The sequence below is a fragment of the Dinoponera quadriceps genome, unplaced genomic scaffold (assembly GCF_001313825.1).
Source record: "Dinoponera quadriceps isolate SergipeBrazil2010 unplaced genomic scaffold, ASM131382v1 scaffold458, whole genome shotgun sequence".
Classification (NCBI taxonomy): Eukaryota; Metazoa; Arthropoda; class Insecta; order Hymenoptera; family Formicidae; genus Dinoponera; species Dinoponera quadriceps.
Genome location: NW_014554796.1, coordinates 1,722,313 through 1,736,864, shown reverse-complemented (window position 1 = coordinate 1,736,864; position 14,552 = coordinate 1,722,313). Strand labels below are relative to the sequence as shown.

The window sequence follows — 14,552 nt, the reverse complement described above, 5'->3', positions numbered from 1 at the left end:
ATTACATAAGGCGTGCTATATTTTAATACGAGACGAGAGATAAAAAGTATCGCCAACAAGGAGATCGATTATACGTATAACATATAAAAATTAATAAGTCTGCGAAACTCGAGAGCGTAACTTCGGAGAGTGGAGAGAAACGATAAGCGGGATTTTATTGTTGTTTGTTCGTACTTTAACCATTCCTGTTATTTTTATCAGGTACTGGAAACTCGATATAACGACAAATCAATTCATCCAGTCAATTTAACTCGTTATCGGAGCCTCTCGGGGGCGTCCACGTTTTATCGTACAAATGAGTTTTAAGCTACGTACGTGAGCATAACGTGACAAAATTCATGTATATTCTATATTTAAGGTAAATAGGATGTCGCGCGTATATACTTTCGAAGATTGAATGAAAATTTTATCGAAGAATCTATGATCGGGAGAGAAAATACGCGCCTGCGATGTCTGAATCGATAAGAGAATCGAGAGAGAGATAACAGACGCGCAAAACACATTGAAAAAAGGCTAATTATCAATTTGCATACAAATTTATCTCTCGAAATCTTCCGTTTCTTTGGAACAACCCGAAATCTCTAAATCGATTTCCCAGACACATTCCGTGCATTATTAATAGATTTACGCACCTTGTTGTACTCGCGAACACCACTATTAATACGGAATACGGATAGATCGGTGCCACGAATCGTGGCTCGCGAGATGCCAGATGGTTGGACAATCGTATAAATGGATGTTCTTGAATTGGGTCAAACCGCGCCAAGTTTTCCGTTTATTTTCGCGCCGTGTGCGCGCGTAACACGTGCTCATTGATCACTTCTGTAACGCGATAATCGAACATCGTGGCTCCGCTGGTAAATGGGATTAGTCTCGGGAAAGTCTGGGCGTAAGAAGTGAGAAATACCCGACGCAACTTGCATTTCCGTGAACGTGTTGACGGGCGCGCCCGTCTTCCCCGACGGAAACGGATCGTCCCATTAGCCGAGACGTGGTAATTTAATCGCCAGGGATACACGAGATCGCGCGCACCATCGAAAGTGCGCGTTATCGCGCCGTCACTTGGCGCGATTTAACTTTACTCGATTTTTCGTGCGCTTCTATAAACATTACAATGTCGCGAGTCATTCGGTCAAAGTCTTCCTCGACGAGGAGAACTGCTGGTGACTCGCGCAAACAAATGTCTCTAACAATCTCTCTCTCTCTCTCTCTCGCTTTCTCGAAGCTGCCTCATGATGATGACACTTGACTTTTCTGCAGGCCAAATTTGCTCGTTAACCTCTCCAATCCCGGAATACTCGTCGTTTTGTTTCTTTCGAAAAAGTAAGCATTATTTATACGAATCGCGGCTGGCTAACGATCGTTACACCGTTGAACTATGCAAATCGCGGCGAAATTTTTCCTTCACGACGACTCAACGGCCCAAAGGAACCGTTTCTGCAATTATTCAGAAAGAAGAGAGTCCTTGACGTTCGTTTAGCATAAAAACATATTGCATTGAGCTATAACGTGTAAGAGGAAAAAGATATTTTCGAAATAACTAGTTGCGGAATATATTATAATACATGGGAAAAATGCTGTTGAATCAATAAAATTTCCAACAGTAATGTTATTGGAGCAAATCTTCTTGATTCAAAGGCAAATACCATTAAAACTATGATGTTATGTATTGTTTCAATATTCGAAGTATTAGTTTCAATGATATCGCCATTGAATCAAAAAGATTTACTCCAATTTACGCGTGCTGTTGGAAATTCTATTGATTTAACGGCATTTTTTTCTATGCACAGTGTCTCTATGTACGTAGAGAAAAAAGTTCCTTTGGATATAATATACGTGTTTTTTTAATATAATATCATTTTGCTTGAATAACAATGTCGTTTGATAGAAAAAACAATATTATTTAGATAAAATATTTGGTTTCCTATAAAAGAAATTTATTTTATCATATATTAAATATTGTCCCATTGAAAAGTTCTTTAATATTTTTCTAACATAGTATTACTTCTTTCAAATAATTCATTGTTTATAATAACCATCGTAACGTTTGAATGAAAATACAAAAGAAAAATATGTTATTTGATGTAAATATTGTTTCAGAAACCAGACGACTCTGTTTATTGAATCAGACATTCGTTTTCTTGTCCCATGCCAAAAAACAAATCTGTTTCAGATTAAAGAAATTCCATTAAATCCACAGAAATTTTTTTTCCGTGTACGATATTACGTTCGCATAAAAGATGCCCGGCGGTAGAAATTGCGCAATATGTATACGATTGGCTCTCCCAAATTTACTCAAAAGCCCCAAGGAGAGATTCCACTGAATTATGAGCAGTCTTTATTACGTAACGCGACGACAATTGCTGAGCGAGTGCATTCCGAGCGATCGTTAATTTTTGAAAGCGGCAAATCGTCGTTGAGTGACCTGCCTACCTGAAATCGACGGTCGAACCTTTCCTTTTTTGTCTCTCGAGCCGAGTTGTTTCAGGTCAGAGGCGTGGAACAAAGTGGCCCCCGTAAAATCGTTGGTTTCGTTTCTATGCTGGTGTCGTTTCAGAGATCGTTTGCTTTGTGTCGTGTCGCCACACTTAATAATTCTGCGATGTTCGCTGAAGAGATGACGTGTCCGGTCCTTCGTCATCCTCCGCCGTTATTCGATACAAATTTCTTTCCTGCATTATTCTTTCTCCTTGTCCCATTTCCATTGCCGCAATTCAATGCCGCAGCATCGAGCTTTAAATCTCGCCGCGTGATATCGAGGGTTTGAAAAGATGTTCGGCCGAGATATGGATATTGAGCGGCGGTTTGCCCAGGACACCTAAAACCGCAGCGGAAAATCCAGTAGCGCGCGCGGTCTCACCGTATTTAATAGAAACGGTGCATCTTTATCGTTTCCGCGGTTATTATCAGCGCGAGGTACACATCAGCAAACGCAAAGCCGAAAGCAAATTTCTCGAAGCTGGCACGGAGAGAACACAGCTTCAATGCGCGCCAACGATCAGAAGGCCAGTGAACCGCCGACTATACAGGGTGTCCCGTTACTATGCCGTCATTCCCGCTAATGACGGACTGTTTGACGCAAGAGAAGTCAATATTGTTCCGGAGAGAAACTCTCTTCACGGAAGGAGCAGCGATATTCTGTGCTTCGACTAAAATTAAATTTCCGTGGAACTTCGGCCTAAGTAAAAGATCGTCTCGGTCACTCGACGATTCCATGAAACGGATCGTTTCCACCGATTTCCCGTCGCGTTGCCCGATTTACCGAAATATATTACGTTAGGCGATTCCGCAATTAGTTTTCGGATTACCGCTAAGCATCGGTTTCGTAGGCAAGAAACGGTAACGGCAAAGCATCCTGTATAACGCAAGCGTACGTGTATCCACGATGTATTTGTGGCACGCTCTACCATCAGACACCAAGCAGAACCGTTTGATGTCTGCGTTTAATGACAGTGAAGAGGAGAGAGGGAGGGGTGGGGGGGATAGGCTGAGGAGCGGATAGTCGGTGGAAAGTTTTCGCGCAACATAGCGCGCGCGCACGACCAACACACACTTTACACATATATCTGCATTTGAAACTTTGAACTTCTTTATTTTTCATCATTTTTCCTCCTTATCATTATTCTCATTATTAATCAGTAAGACTTGTGTCGGACGTGCGAGCCCGACGATCACAACGAGATATAGTTTTCCGTAATGCACCCTCCTTAACAGCGAAACGCTTAGAAAAGAAAATGAGGGACTACGCTCACTCATCGTGTCATAGAAAAAAAAAAAAAATAGAATGAAAGAAACTACAACGTAACTCTCTTACACACACATGCATGCGCGCATACACACACACACACACACACGCTCGTACACACTCAAGTAACACGAGACACACAAGCACTCCGTCGGAACTGTGGAATTCTGACGCAATTCATCCGCCCAGCTCGCAGTGGGTAGGTATGCGATGTGTACTAATTGCTAACTTATCTAATTAGTCGGATAAGGCGGCTATAACGACGAAAATGACGAGAAGCCGCGCTCGCTACGCACGATCGTCTCTTTCTTCTGCCGCTACGTATCGCTACGAGTGTCGTTTTATTGCGTCACCGTGGCGACCACGTTTACCAATACCCCGCATTGTTGTCTCTCTCTGTCTCTCTCTCTCTCTCTCTATACAATATATAAAATCCCGGACGCGCGCGCGTTGCACTCGATGACGTCACGAGCCGACCGACGGAATAATCGAAGGTTCATTTGTGTTAATTGATTGCCAGGTTTAGAAATAACGCCGGACTCGCGACGATATCGGCGATAGCGATGGGCGTGTACGAGAGGAGTAACAACACACTCTTTCAATAATTAAGTTAGCTCGTGACGTCACAGCTGCCACGCAGGACCTTCCGTTGGATTTTTCCTCTACCGTCTCTCCGTGACGCGACACGTCATTGCTCGAAACTTACACGCATACATTGTCCTTACACATGTGGGTACCGGTGTGTGTGTGTGTGTGTGTGTGTAACATCTCAATAGTGTATCTCCTAGCGATCGATAGCGATAAGTAACTATGCACTAAAACATGCACAGATATATATATATATAAAGCTATATACGTTATTATACAAATCCACGTTGACGTTTCGCGTCCCTGCGGTGTTCCTTCCATTTAACTTTTCGCCTTTCCTTCCACTTCTCTTCTTTTTACCGATCTGCAACGTGGACGTTATCTATATCTTTGACATTTTCATTTCCTCCGTTAATACTCCAGTGCGCCGAATTAACCCCAAACGATGTAGCCGACATCCCGTCGACGTCTCCTTTTTTTATCCTCAAAGCCTGTTATTATTTATAGGCCTGTCGTTCGAGAGACGTCGTTCTAGTTCGAGGCGCACGTTTATCCAACGTGGAGCCTCCAAAATCCTCTCATTCGCGAATTTCTATCGTTATACCTTCACGGTACCTAACGGCTTGATCGATAAGGGAAGCCGCACTTCCAACTTGAGAGCGTCCGCTTGTACGTGCAATGTATTTCATTTCTCAGGATACATCCTTGCGGACGCCGAGAGAGCTTCGGCTTCATCTCATTCATTTTATCGTTCTCGCCGCCGCGCGACAGGTGTCTTCACACCGTTTAGGGTTAAAGACACAGCTGTGTAGGGAACTAAACCGAGCCTAAGCTAAGCTATGAATGATCTCGCCTCGCCTCGTCAATCGACTGGTCCGCTCGCTGCGCGCGTCGTGAAAAAATAAATGAGATCACCGTGTCTGTGTGTGTGTGTGTGTGTGTGTCTTCTCTTTTCTCGCAACGTTTGTGCCCTTAATGCTTCCGCACAATGCAAAGGCAACGATAGTCGTTGATCGATCACGGGCGCGTTTTATCCGTCGCGCTTCTCACTCGCTCGAATTGGATCGTGTAATCCCCGGGGAGGGGGGATTCGACGGTCCTGCCTGACATCCTCGTCGATACGTGTACTCCGCCGACATCACTTTCGCCTAATCGCAGCCGAGCGATTGTTCTTTCTTTCGGCACGATCGCATTGTGAACCGGAAAAACACGCAGAAAGCGCTGCATCTCGAGACCGATTTCTTCCTGAAATTTCCAAGATCCTGATCCTAAGGTTCGGATGAATTCGCATCGATCCTCTCGGAATCTTTCATTCTCCCTTAGGGGAGATTCTCAATGTGCCTACCATGTCGCGTTTCTTTGCGGGTGGTAAACGCGCGCCCCACATGGCGAGAGAATCTGCTCGGCAATTGAAAACGGCTCGAGTGAGACAGCCTCGATGATTAATCGGTTGTACGACACAGATCCACTCCACTGGCGCACAGCGATAACGATGTTTCGTCGGTATCTTAATAATTATCGAAACGTCGAGCGCGCAAAAAAACGATATTGACGAATTGACACGACGAGATGACGGCTCCTGACGGCTCGCAACGCGTGGAAAAGGGACACACTGCGTGACCCGATTATCTCACCCGCGATGTATATCTTTTAATCAATTCAGATGCCGACAAATATCGGCGATACGATGCGGAGAACACAGCACAATGCGGGACACGTCAAGTGTGCGTATCGAACGCTATCGTACAGGGTGATTCAGAGCCTAAGACGGCACGCAGTGCGTGCGTGCGGCGGTGTATGCAGTGGAAAATAGAGCAAGAATGTTCAGTCAACGTATCTTGTCGCGATCATTTCAAGCGATTCATTTCGCTCCTCGAAACCAATTGTACGTCGCGAACCGCGACGTGTCATGACGTGCAAGCTGACCTACCGAGGGAGATATCTACCGATAATAATATTAGGCGCGCAAAATATCAGCGAGACAAGCGATGCGAGTAAATCGATTCTTTTTCGAATCACCCTGTAGCGTAAAATTGTGACAAGCTGATGCGATCACCCTCACCACGCGATACTCTTCGCACGGAAAAAGGGAATTAGCTGTCCGTGCAATCAGGGTTGCCATAGAAAATGAATTTTTCAATTCCCTGGCTTCTTTGTTCTCTAATGTTGCCTAAAGCAGGGAATTTTCCATAAGCAATATGTAATGTTAAATTTTAACGTTTAGAAGCAAAGATTGCAGAAAATGTAACTTATATTATTAGAAGCTATGTAAACTTAAAAATTTAGTAACATAATATAATTCTGAGTGTAAATTCAGGCCAACGAAAAATAAATGAGTATTGGAAACAATGTGAGAGCATTTAAAAGAATTGCGAGTAAAATTAAAAATTCCACATTTTTTACATCTTTCTCCCACTTTTCCAGGTTTTCCCTGACATTTTTTAACTTTTCGAGCGACAATGTATCTCCACTATCTCCGAATTTGCAATCAAGGTCATTTGTATCTTCCTCAATTTTCCTCTTCTTAAATCGTTCGAAAAAAATTTCCCAAAATTATCGGAATTTCTTTTACCTTTCTACTTGAAGACCGCATAGCTGTTTTGCCAACAATAAACTGCCAAATATTTTATTCCTAATGATTTCATTTTAAGAAACAAACACTTTACACAATAATCCGGACACAAGTGACTCTGACTGACTCGGAGTATTAAATTTCCACGATTTTTCCCAGTTTTCCGGCAACCTTGATAATACAACTGAAATTTAGTTTTCAAACCTTAGTTTTTCAGCTGTGAGAACTGAAACTAGGTAGAACAAGAACAAGAAGAATTAGCTATAAATCAACTAAATTTCAGTCCTCTCTTTATCATATAGACAGCTAATTTTTACCTGTGGGAGCTATTTCTTTTTTTTTCCTTACAATAATTTCGAGCCGTACCCACGAGTATCGGCGACACATAGTACGCAACACGGTTGCGCGCTCTATGAGAAAGGAACGTCCGGCGTACGCGTTTCGAACGGTGACGGAGCGATTCGCGGCCATAAGTCTTCCACGTAGGCCCGCGAGCGTCGATACAGCTATCTCGGCATTACGAAGCGGGCGAGCGAGCTGGCACGCAGCGCCGACAACGCGTCGTATTTACAAACACGCCCATGTAAGGCGAGTTCTCGCCTAATTGCGCGTCTACGAGCGGCGTTCGAGCGCACGTCAACGTTACGTTCTCGCGCACAGATAGGGGGGCAACCTTTTTTTTTCGCGGATCAGACTCTCCTGGTTCTTCTCCCTCGAAGGAACTCCGGCGCGCCGAGCGATAAATCCGTCCTTACCTCCGCGTGAAGGGACAGAGATCATCGCTATTGTTGGGAGGCCAAGGAGAGACACTAAGGTCGCTCACAAAGGAAAGCAAAGGAACGGACGTTAGATTCTTCCGCCTAAAGCACGCTGCTGCTGCAGCCTCACAGTTCCAACGGCTCGTACATCGGTGGTAACGGCTCGTCCTCGGAGTCGTAGAAGTACGGTTTCCGGCGGTAGCAGCCGCCGGATCTCCGCCGCTCGTCGTCCTCGTCATCGACCACCACCTCCTCGTCCTCCTCCACCTCCGAGCTCGACAGCTCGTCGAGATTCGCCTGCAGCCTCTTCACCGCCTCCTTGATGAGGCCGCCTTCGCGCAGCAGCTCCTGCAGAACCTCGTACGGGTCGTCGTCCACCCTGTTCCTCTCGCTCCTCTTTTGGTGATGGTGGTGGTGGTGGTGGTGGTGGTGGTGGTGAGCCATGTGGTGATGATGATGATGATGTTGCTGATTGGGACGCAGGCCGCAGACCTCGCAGCCGGCGGCCGGGTCTGCCCAGGACCGCGCCGGCACCCGGTACGGCGACGGCCGGCTGTTTTTGTGACTGATGCTGGACTTTGCCTTCAGGCTGGACAACCGCAGATTCTCCTTGATCTGTGAGACCAGCAGGTCGACGTCGCGCGCCAAGAACGCGTCCGCCTGCGCCCCGTCCGGCATCGGCACGCTGATCAGATGGTACGTCGTCTCCTCGGCGCTCGGCATCTTCGGGGCGTGTGTCAGGTAGAAGAAAAAACAGGAGGCGGTATTATTGTTGCGACCTCTCTCTCTCTCTCCGATGTCTGTTTACCCTCGCTGGACGGTTCCTCCTGCGGCACAATGCTGATGGAGGAGAAGAACGGAGGCGCGGTGTTTTCTTCCGGAGGAAAACGGGACGGTCAATCACGTCGAGCGAAAGAAAGAGAGAAAAATCAAAGCAACTGGTTCTCCCTCGAGAACGAGGAAACCCGGACGATATTCCTCCTTTTTTTTCTTTTCCCACGACGGAAGGATACACACACCACGGCGGTCGTTGTCTGATGCACGCGCGATAATTATAGAGCCAGCCGATCTCTCTCGGTCCGCACGTAGTGCACGAGGACACGTCACACAACAATACGAGAGCGCGCGCGCACGAATATATATACATGCACGTCGTATCCGGCGAGAGGCGCGTCCGTGCCGTAATCAAACGGGTCGAAGCGTGATTCACTGGCCAAATACGCGCGGCGATTACCCTCGCGCCGCGTCCTCACCGCTCTCCTTTCGAAACGGTCGAGTCGACGACGATGACGACAACGTCCACCGCGTAGAATCGCGGCTGACTGTTGAATGAACGTCGCGCGCGAGTACGAGCGTGCGACTGCTAGCCCCGCGCATAAACAAACACACACGAGCGCGCCCGCGCGGCAGCTGCGGGCAGGTACACGTATACGTGCATTCACGCACACACACACGAGATGCACACCGACTACGTGCTACACCAGCAGCGCATTGTTTTGCTTCCGAGCTCGGCGATCGAACGCAGTGTCCGAATCTCTCTCTCTCTTCCTCTCTTTCTCCGACTAGATGATGGTCGCTCGAGTTACACAACGTACGCACTTCGCTCCGACGATGAGGTAACGCGAAGGTGTGTGTGTGTATGAGAGAGAGAGAGGACCGAACAGCGAAGGATTGCTCGGTCGCGAGGAGATCAAACACTTTGCGCACTCGCGGATTTCGAATTAAACACCGTGTCTCCTTCTCTATGTATCTCTCTCTCTTTCTCTCTCGCTCACTGTTTTACTTCGAGGTAGATCACAATTCCGTAGGATTTCGCGGAACCTGCCGCGCAATGTGGTTCTTATTTCGATAACAGTTTCTCGAGAGAGAGAGAGAGAAACGCCGAATGCGCGACACGGCCTCTCGAGATAACAAATTCGGCGGTTTCGAGAGTATCAATAAAGTGGAGAACTTGCCTTGCCGCACGATTACGAGGTAGTAGTTGGTACTCTGTCCCACGCGAATTACTTCCTACTCTTCTTTGAAGCACCGGTCCGTGTCGCAACGTACGTGCGCGGCGCGAAACGGCCGTCCGACTGTGCGTGTTTTCCCTTTTTCTCTCTCGTTTCCCGTTGGACAACAATACGGCGACGACTACGGCAGGTCAACTCTTCGTCGTGGCGCGCGCGCGGACTTTCGATCGACAGGCTTCGACGAGAGTTCGTGTCGAGACGCGAGGAACGAGCGACCGTCCGCCAGCCATGAACCTTCTGCTTCTACTCTGTTATTATTGTTTTGGCCGCGCGGCGCATGCGCGCATCCCACTCCGTCCGCTCCCCGCCCGTCGCCGTGCTCGTGTAAACAAACCGTTAACTCACGAGCCCCGGCGAATCGATAATACTCCTCGCCTCGCCACTTCCCCGTTCCGTATTCTTCTCCCTCGCGCTTTACCTGCCTTCTCCGCTCCTAAAAGTCCTTCCTTCCTTTCTTTCTCCCTCCCTCTCCGGTTTCGATGTTTGCACTCGCCGAGAAAGCGAGCGCATATCGACGCCGATCGAAACACGACGGGACTCCTTTTCTCGTGTTTATACGCGTGAAGTGTCGCGCCGGCTGAGCACACGGCTTACGGTATTGAGGCGCAAATTTGTTGCCGTAATGTACACTCGCAAAGTTTTGCGAATAATTTTTGTAAACATGAGGCCGGTGGCGCTATCTACCAGCCGCCACGAGAAATATCTGACGTAACGCTCGCTAACTTTTCGCCTCGCATTGGCGCGGATCTATAGAACGTATGCTTTCTTTTTTCAGCCCGTAATCGCACACCGTAATTTGAATTGGCTACAAAAAATAAGGCGACTAACCTTTATTGAAATAGAGAAAAAAAAGCTTCTCGCTGCGAAAGGTGGGTCTGCGGGTAACTGTGAGCGGGGAAAGGTAGGAGAGAGGACGTCGATGCTCGTGGACCAAGGTTACTCTGGCACCTCTACCACGTCGATCTCGTTGCGGACAGCATGCGTGCACACACACATGCGCGCACGCGCGTCCTTGAGACGAATCATTCATTATCGCGACGGCATAACGCTCCAATGCATTACGTCCATGAAAACATTGCAGCGAGTGTTTTCATCCTAGAGGCGCAAAAATATTCGAGAAGTGAAAAAAATGCGACTCGATACGTAGAGATATTTCGTGTATAATAGTAAGTGTGGGCAATCGCGTCGATAACAGAGCGAAGAGCACACTTTATCGTTGGTGTTAACCTTTTCATTACTATTTTTATATACAAACGGTACTGTATATAGTTCGCAAGTCACAAACATTGGATAAAAACATTTGATAAAAAGCGATGATCTTACAAGGTGAGGAAGAAAATGATTTTTTGTGTAAGAACGAAAGGAGAATGAACAAAGGTTTCTCTTAACAAGAAATAACGCGTCTCATGACATTTTTACTCTGATCTTTTATTTATCCTTACATTAAAAATCATGTCCTAATAGAATTATAATAAAAATTATGATGTCACACTACAGAAATACATGGTATTGGTTTCATTTTATTCCAAGTATAATCTATTAGTTTAAGAACTTGACTTACTCTCTAAAGTATCGCCAAAGTGAGTATCATTTGCTCTTTGCTTTATTTCCTCATATTTCATTCTTAGTGTATCTGGGTCTGCCAAGAATCTCTGCCATAAGATATCCTTCTCGCGTTCAAGTTTGGCGTCGGTCTTCTGCGTGTAACATGAGAATTATTAGTGAATATTATGTAATTGATCGTGATATACAATCGAGGAATATAAAAACAGGCCAGTAAGAGCCAACATGGTTGTTAGTGCAAATAAATAATTTTATACAGGAATAAATTATGTTTAACGGTGTCAATACACACGCCAAATGAATTCGTCAGACTTTTTAAACATACGCAGAGAATTTTCCTTCCACGTCAAATTGATCTTGTATCCTATTATTAATAATTTTATTAATTTACCCAAAATAACAGTTAATTACATTATGCCTTGATTTAATTCTTTAGAATATTGCGAAAAATATTGCCTCCGCCAGAAGTCGAATCCCACTTGAATTCCTTGATTGTACTACATAATTGGTTTTTCACTGTTTATTATATATGCATACCATCCGTTCTTTGAATTGGTTTCTGATTCTATTAACATCCATTTGTAATTCTTGAACGTTAGCAGACATTTCCTCGTAACCAGTACTAATTTGATATGAAATTGGCTTTAAGTTATTTGTTGGTTCGTTTTGTATCTCGGCCATATAATCCTTGTTAACTAGGTTTGCTCTAAACCATAAAAACTAAATAAAATAATAACATTCATCGTCAATAAATAATATTACTACCAGAAATAGCACTTACAATTTTTCTAATTTATCAATCTTATTATCCAGATATGTTTCCAACATCAATTTCTTGTCTGCGTTGTCAACTATCAAGTCGTCGTATTTTTTCAACGCAGAAGAAAGCGACTGGTCCGAACAGTTACCGGCCATCATGTTGATGAAGATTTGGTTGAACGCATTGCAAGTTTTCGGAGATTCCATTAGAATGGTCGCGTACTCGTCTTGTTGTTGTCGCATAATTTCCTATACATTTCACGTATATAACATTTTTAAGAACAGTGCAAATTATTCCCATTAAGGGAATCGATCTGAGAATCCGAGATATAAATCGGAAAAACGAGAGAAATAAACTTGATTACTAACGCATCTCGTAGAAGAAAGCTTGTATTCTGTGGTGATGTAATAGCGAGCATCGGCGATGAATTCGGCGACTTCGCGGAGCTTGCGATATTGCATTTCCATTAATATGTACAGCAAATCTACGTGAACATGACCGTGCTCTCCCGCAAGGCGATATAAATTTTTGAGCTTCTCGAGACGAGTCTTCCTCCGTTCGAGACGAGCAAGCGCGTCGTTCTTTAGAATCTTCATCGTCTCCATTTCCGCGAATTGCGCTATCTCTGAAAGCTGCTGCTCCCGCAAAAGTTCGACGTTCTGCTCCAGAATGTCCCTTTCCGTACTTAACGTCAGCATCTTATCCCTGGTTTTGCAAACAATACAATGTTATCTCTAAATATAGAAAAGGCTGTTATCTTTTCTGATTATACTTAGGATAACGTTGTTATTTAAATCTCAAAGTCGAGATAACTCGACATGTATTTTTGTATCTTACACTTACCATATTTTACCGTCCCCAGGTATCTTCAGGACTCCGCCGTTATAAATATCTTGAATGCATTGCAACATTGCTTTGTAGGACTCTACTTGAATGTGAGCATTGATCTCTTCTATTTTAGAATTTGTCAAACTGTGTACAAAAGAAATTGTGATTAATATATTTTTTTCATATATTTCTCGAGTAATACTTACTTTGTCTTACATGAAATCAATTCATGCATTCTTTCATCAACCTGTTTCTCCCTACTGTTGTTTATTAGAGATGCATAATCAGAATCCTCATCCTGCTCTTCTTTGTTGTTAGCGTTTCCAAATTGTTTCCTTATGTGGATACCCAAATAATGATTATAAAGTTCTATCTGTTTAAGAAATAAGTCTATGGGCATCTGTGACAGCAACGCTGCATCACCTTGCTAGAAAAGAAAATGAAATAATTAGAATGACCAATACTGTCAGAATCATCACTAAAAAGCCTGCAATAATTACATTTTTAGCAGCATCAGCATATGTATTTAACAAAGCATCGACATCTTTGGAGAATTGACAAATGTCTTTATCAAATTCCTTCAGAACTACACTACAGTTGTAATACAATTTTTCTGTTTCGATCCGTTCTTTGTCCAGCGTGGTTTCTGCTTCCTCAATATCATCGTCCAGCTTGTTCTTAATTTCTCTGCAACAATACTTATGCTTATGAATCATTTAACTAGAATAACCTCAAAGAGTATTCATATGTATAATTACAAAAGTTCTTACTTCAATTTTTTTACACTCTGCTTCAATGAATCAAGATAGTCTTCATCTTCTCTACAACAGTCCTTTAACGTTTTATATTCCTCAAACAAGTCTTCCTTATGTGTATCATCCAAACTGACAAGATGCAGCAAATCTGGACAGTCTTTGGTAGCTTCTTCTAATGCGGCATCCAATGCTTCACCTTCTAACCACTCATCTGTATCCTGCAATACATTTTTTCTGCAAGTAAAAAAAGCTATAAGAATTTTACTTTGATACAACTGCAACTATGTGAAAGATCGCTTACAATTTTGTCTCTTCATTGGACAGAACATTGACAAGGCTCACGTTCTTGCAGAACCACTCCAAAAAAGGTTGTGTACCAGGATCATCGCAAACTTTGTTCAGCATCTCCGGCGTAATTTTCGAAGACAAGTCCGGGCGCAAATCACACAACTTGTTGTAAAACATTCTACCGTCGATACTCATCTTGCAACACAATTCTTCTTTTTTCACTGATGTCTGTCTCCTTTGGGGTATACGGTACAATATTTTTTCCTTCCAATCTTCTTTCCCAAAAATACTTTATTCAGTGTTAAATTTCAGTTTCAAAACATTCGAGTGTCATAACGGCTGAAGCACAGCGATGGCAGTGAAGGAACAAAGAGAAAGATCTAACTTTCATACTCGCGCATGCGCAGTTGTCAGTACTCAGTGACGTACAAATGCTGCTGCAATATGGGGTATCGTATATGGGGGGCATTTATGGACGGCCCGATGGAAACATTTCAGTGCAAGTACTATGAGACCGATGAAATGAAAGTTATTGGAAAATTACTAAGTATGTATAAAAAAATGAATTTTCTTTATGAAATGTAAACTACTGTGATATATAAGTTAAAATATACTGTTGAAAAGTGATAAAAAAATGTTTAAATATTAGATATAAAATTTACTAAATAAAACTGAAAACTGCG

At 44.1% G+C, this 14,552-nt stretch overlaps 2 protein-coding genes across 4 annotated transcripts; both read right to left on the bottom strand.

Annotated features, from left to right (window-relative positions):
- Nucleotides 1–3,565: 3,565 nt before the first annotated feature.
- LOC106741958 (GSK-3-binding protein-like) lies at nt 3,566–10,259 on the bottom strand. The gene has a single exon (XM_014614449.1). It carries the CDS (start codon nt 8,384–8,386, stop codon nt 7,790–7,792), a length of 597 nt encoding a protein of 198 aa, XP_014469935.1. The 5' UTR covers nt 8,387–10,259; the 3' UTR covers nt 3,566–7,789.
- Nucleotides 10,260–11,082: 823 nt separating this feature from the next.
- LOC106741947 (HAUS augmin-like complex subunit 3) lies at nt 11,083–14,241 on the bottom strand. 3 transcript variants are annotated; one of them, XM_014614409.1, is made up of 9 exons: nt 13,883–14,237; nt 13,597–13,815; nt 13,327–13,513; nt 13,033–13,253; nt 12,842–12,970; nt 12,367–12,703; nt 12,020–12,246; nt 11,776–11,944; nt 11,083–11,372 (listed from the first exon to the last, which is right to left on the bottom strand). In XM_014614409.1, the coding sequence occupies exons 1-9, from the start codon at nt 14,062–14,064 to the stop codon at nt 11,220–11,222; spliced, it is 1,824 nt and encodes a 607-aa protein (XP_014469895.1). In that variant the 5' UTR covers nt 14,065–14,237; the 3' UTR covers nt 11,083–11,219. The 3 variants fall into 3 exon arrangements, with proteins under 3 accessions (XP_014469895.1, XP_014469896.1, XP_014469897.1); XM_014614410.1 differs by lacking the exon at nt 11,776–11,944 and having other exon boundaries at nt 13,883–14,240; XM_014614411.1 differs by lacking the exon at nt 11,083–11,372 and having other exon boundaries at nt 11,856–11,958; nt 13,883–14,241.
- Between the last annotated feature and the right edge of the window lie 311 nt (nt 14,242–14,552).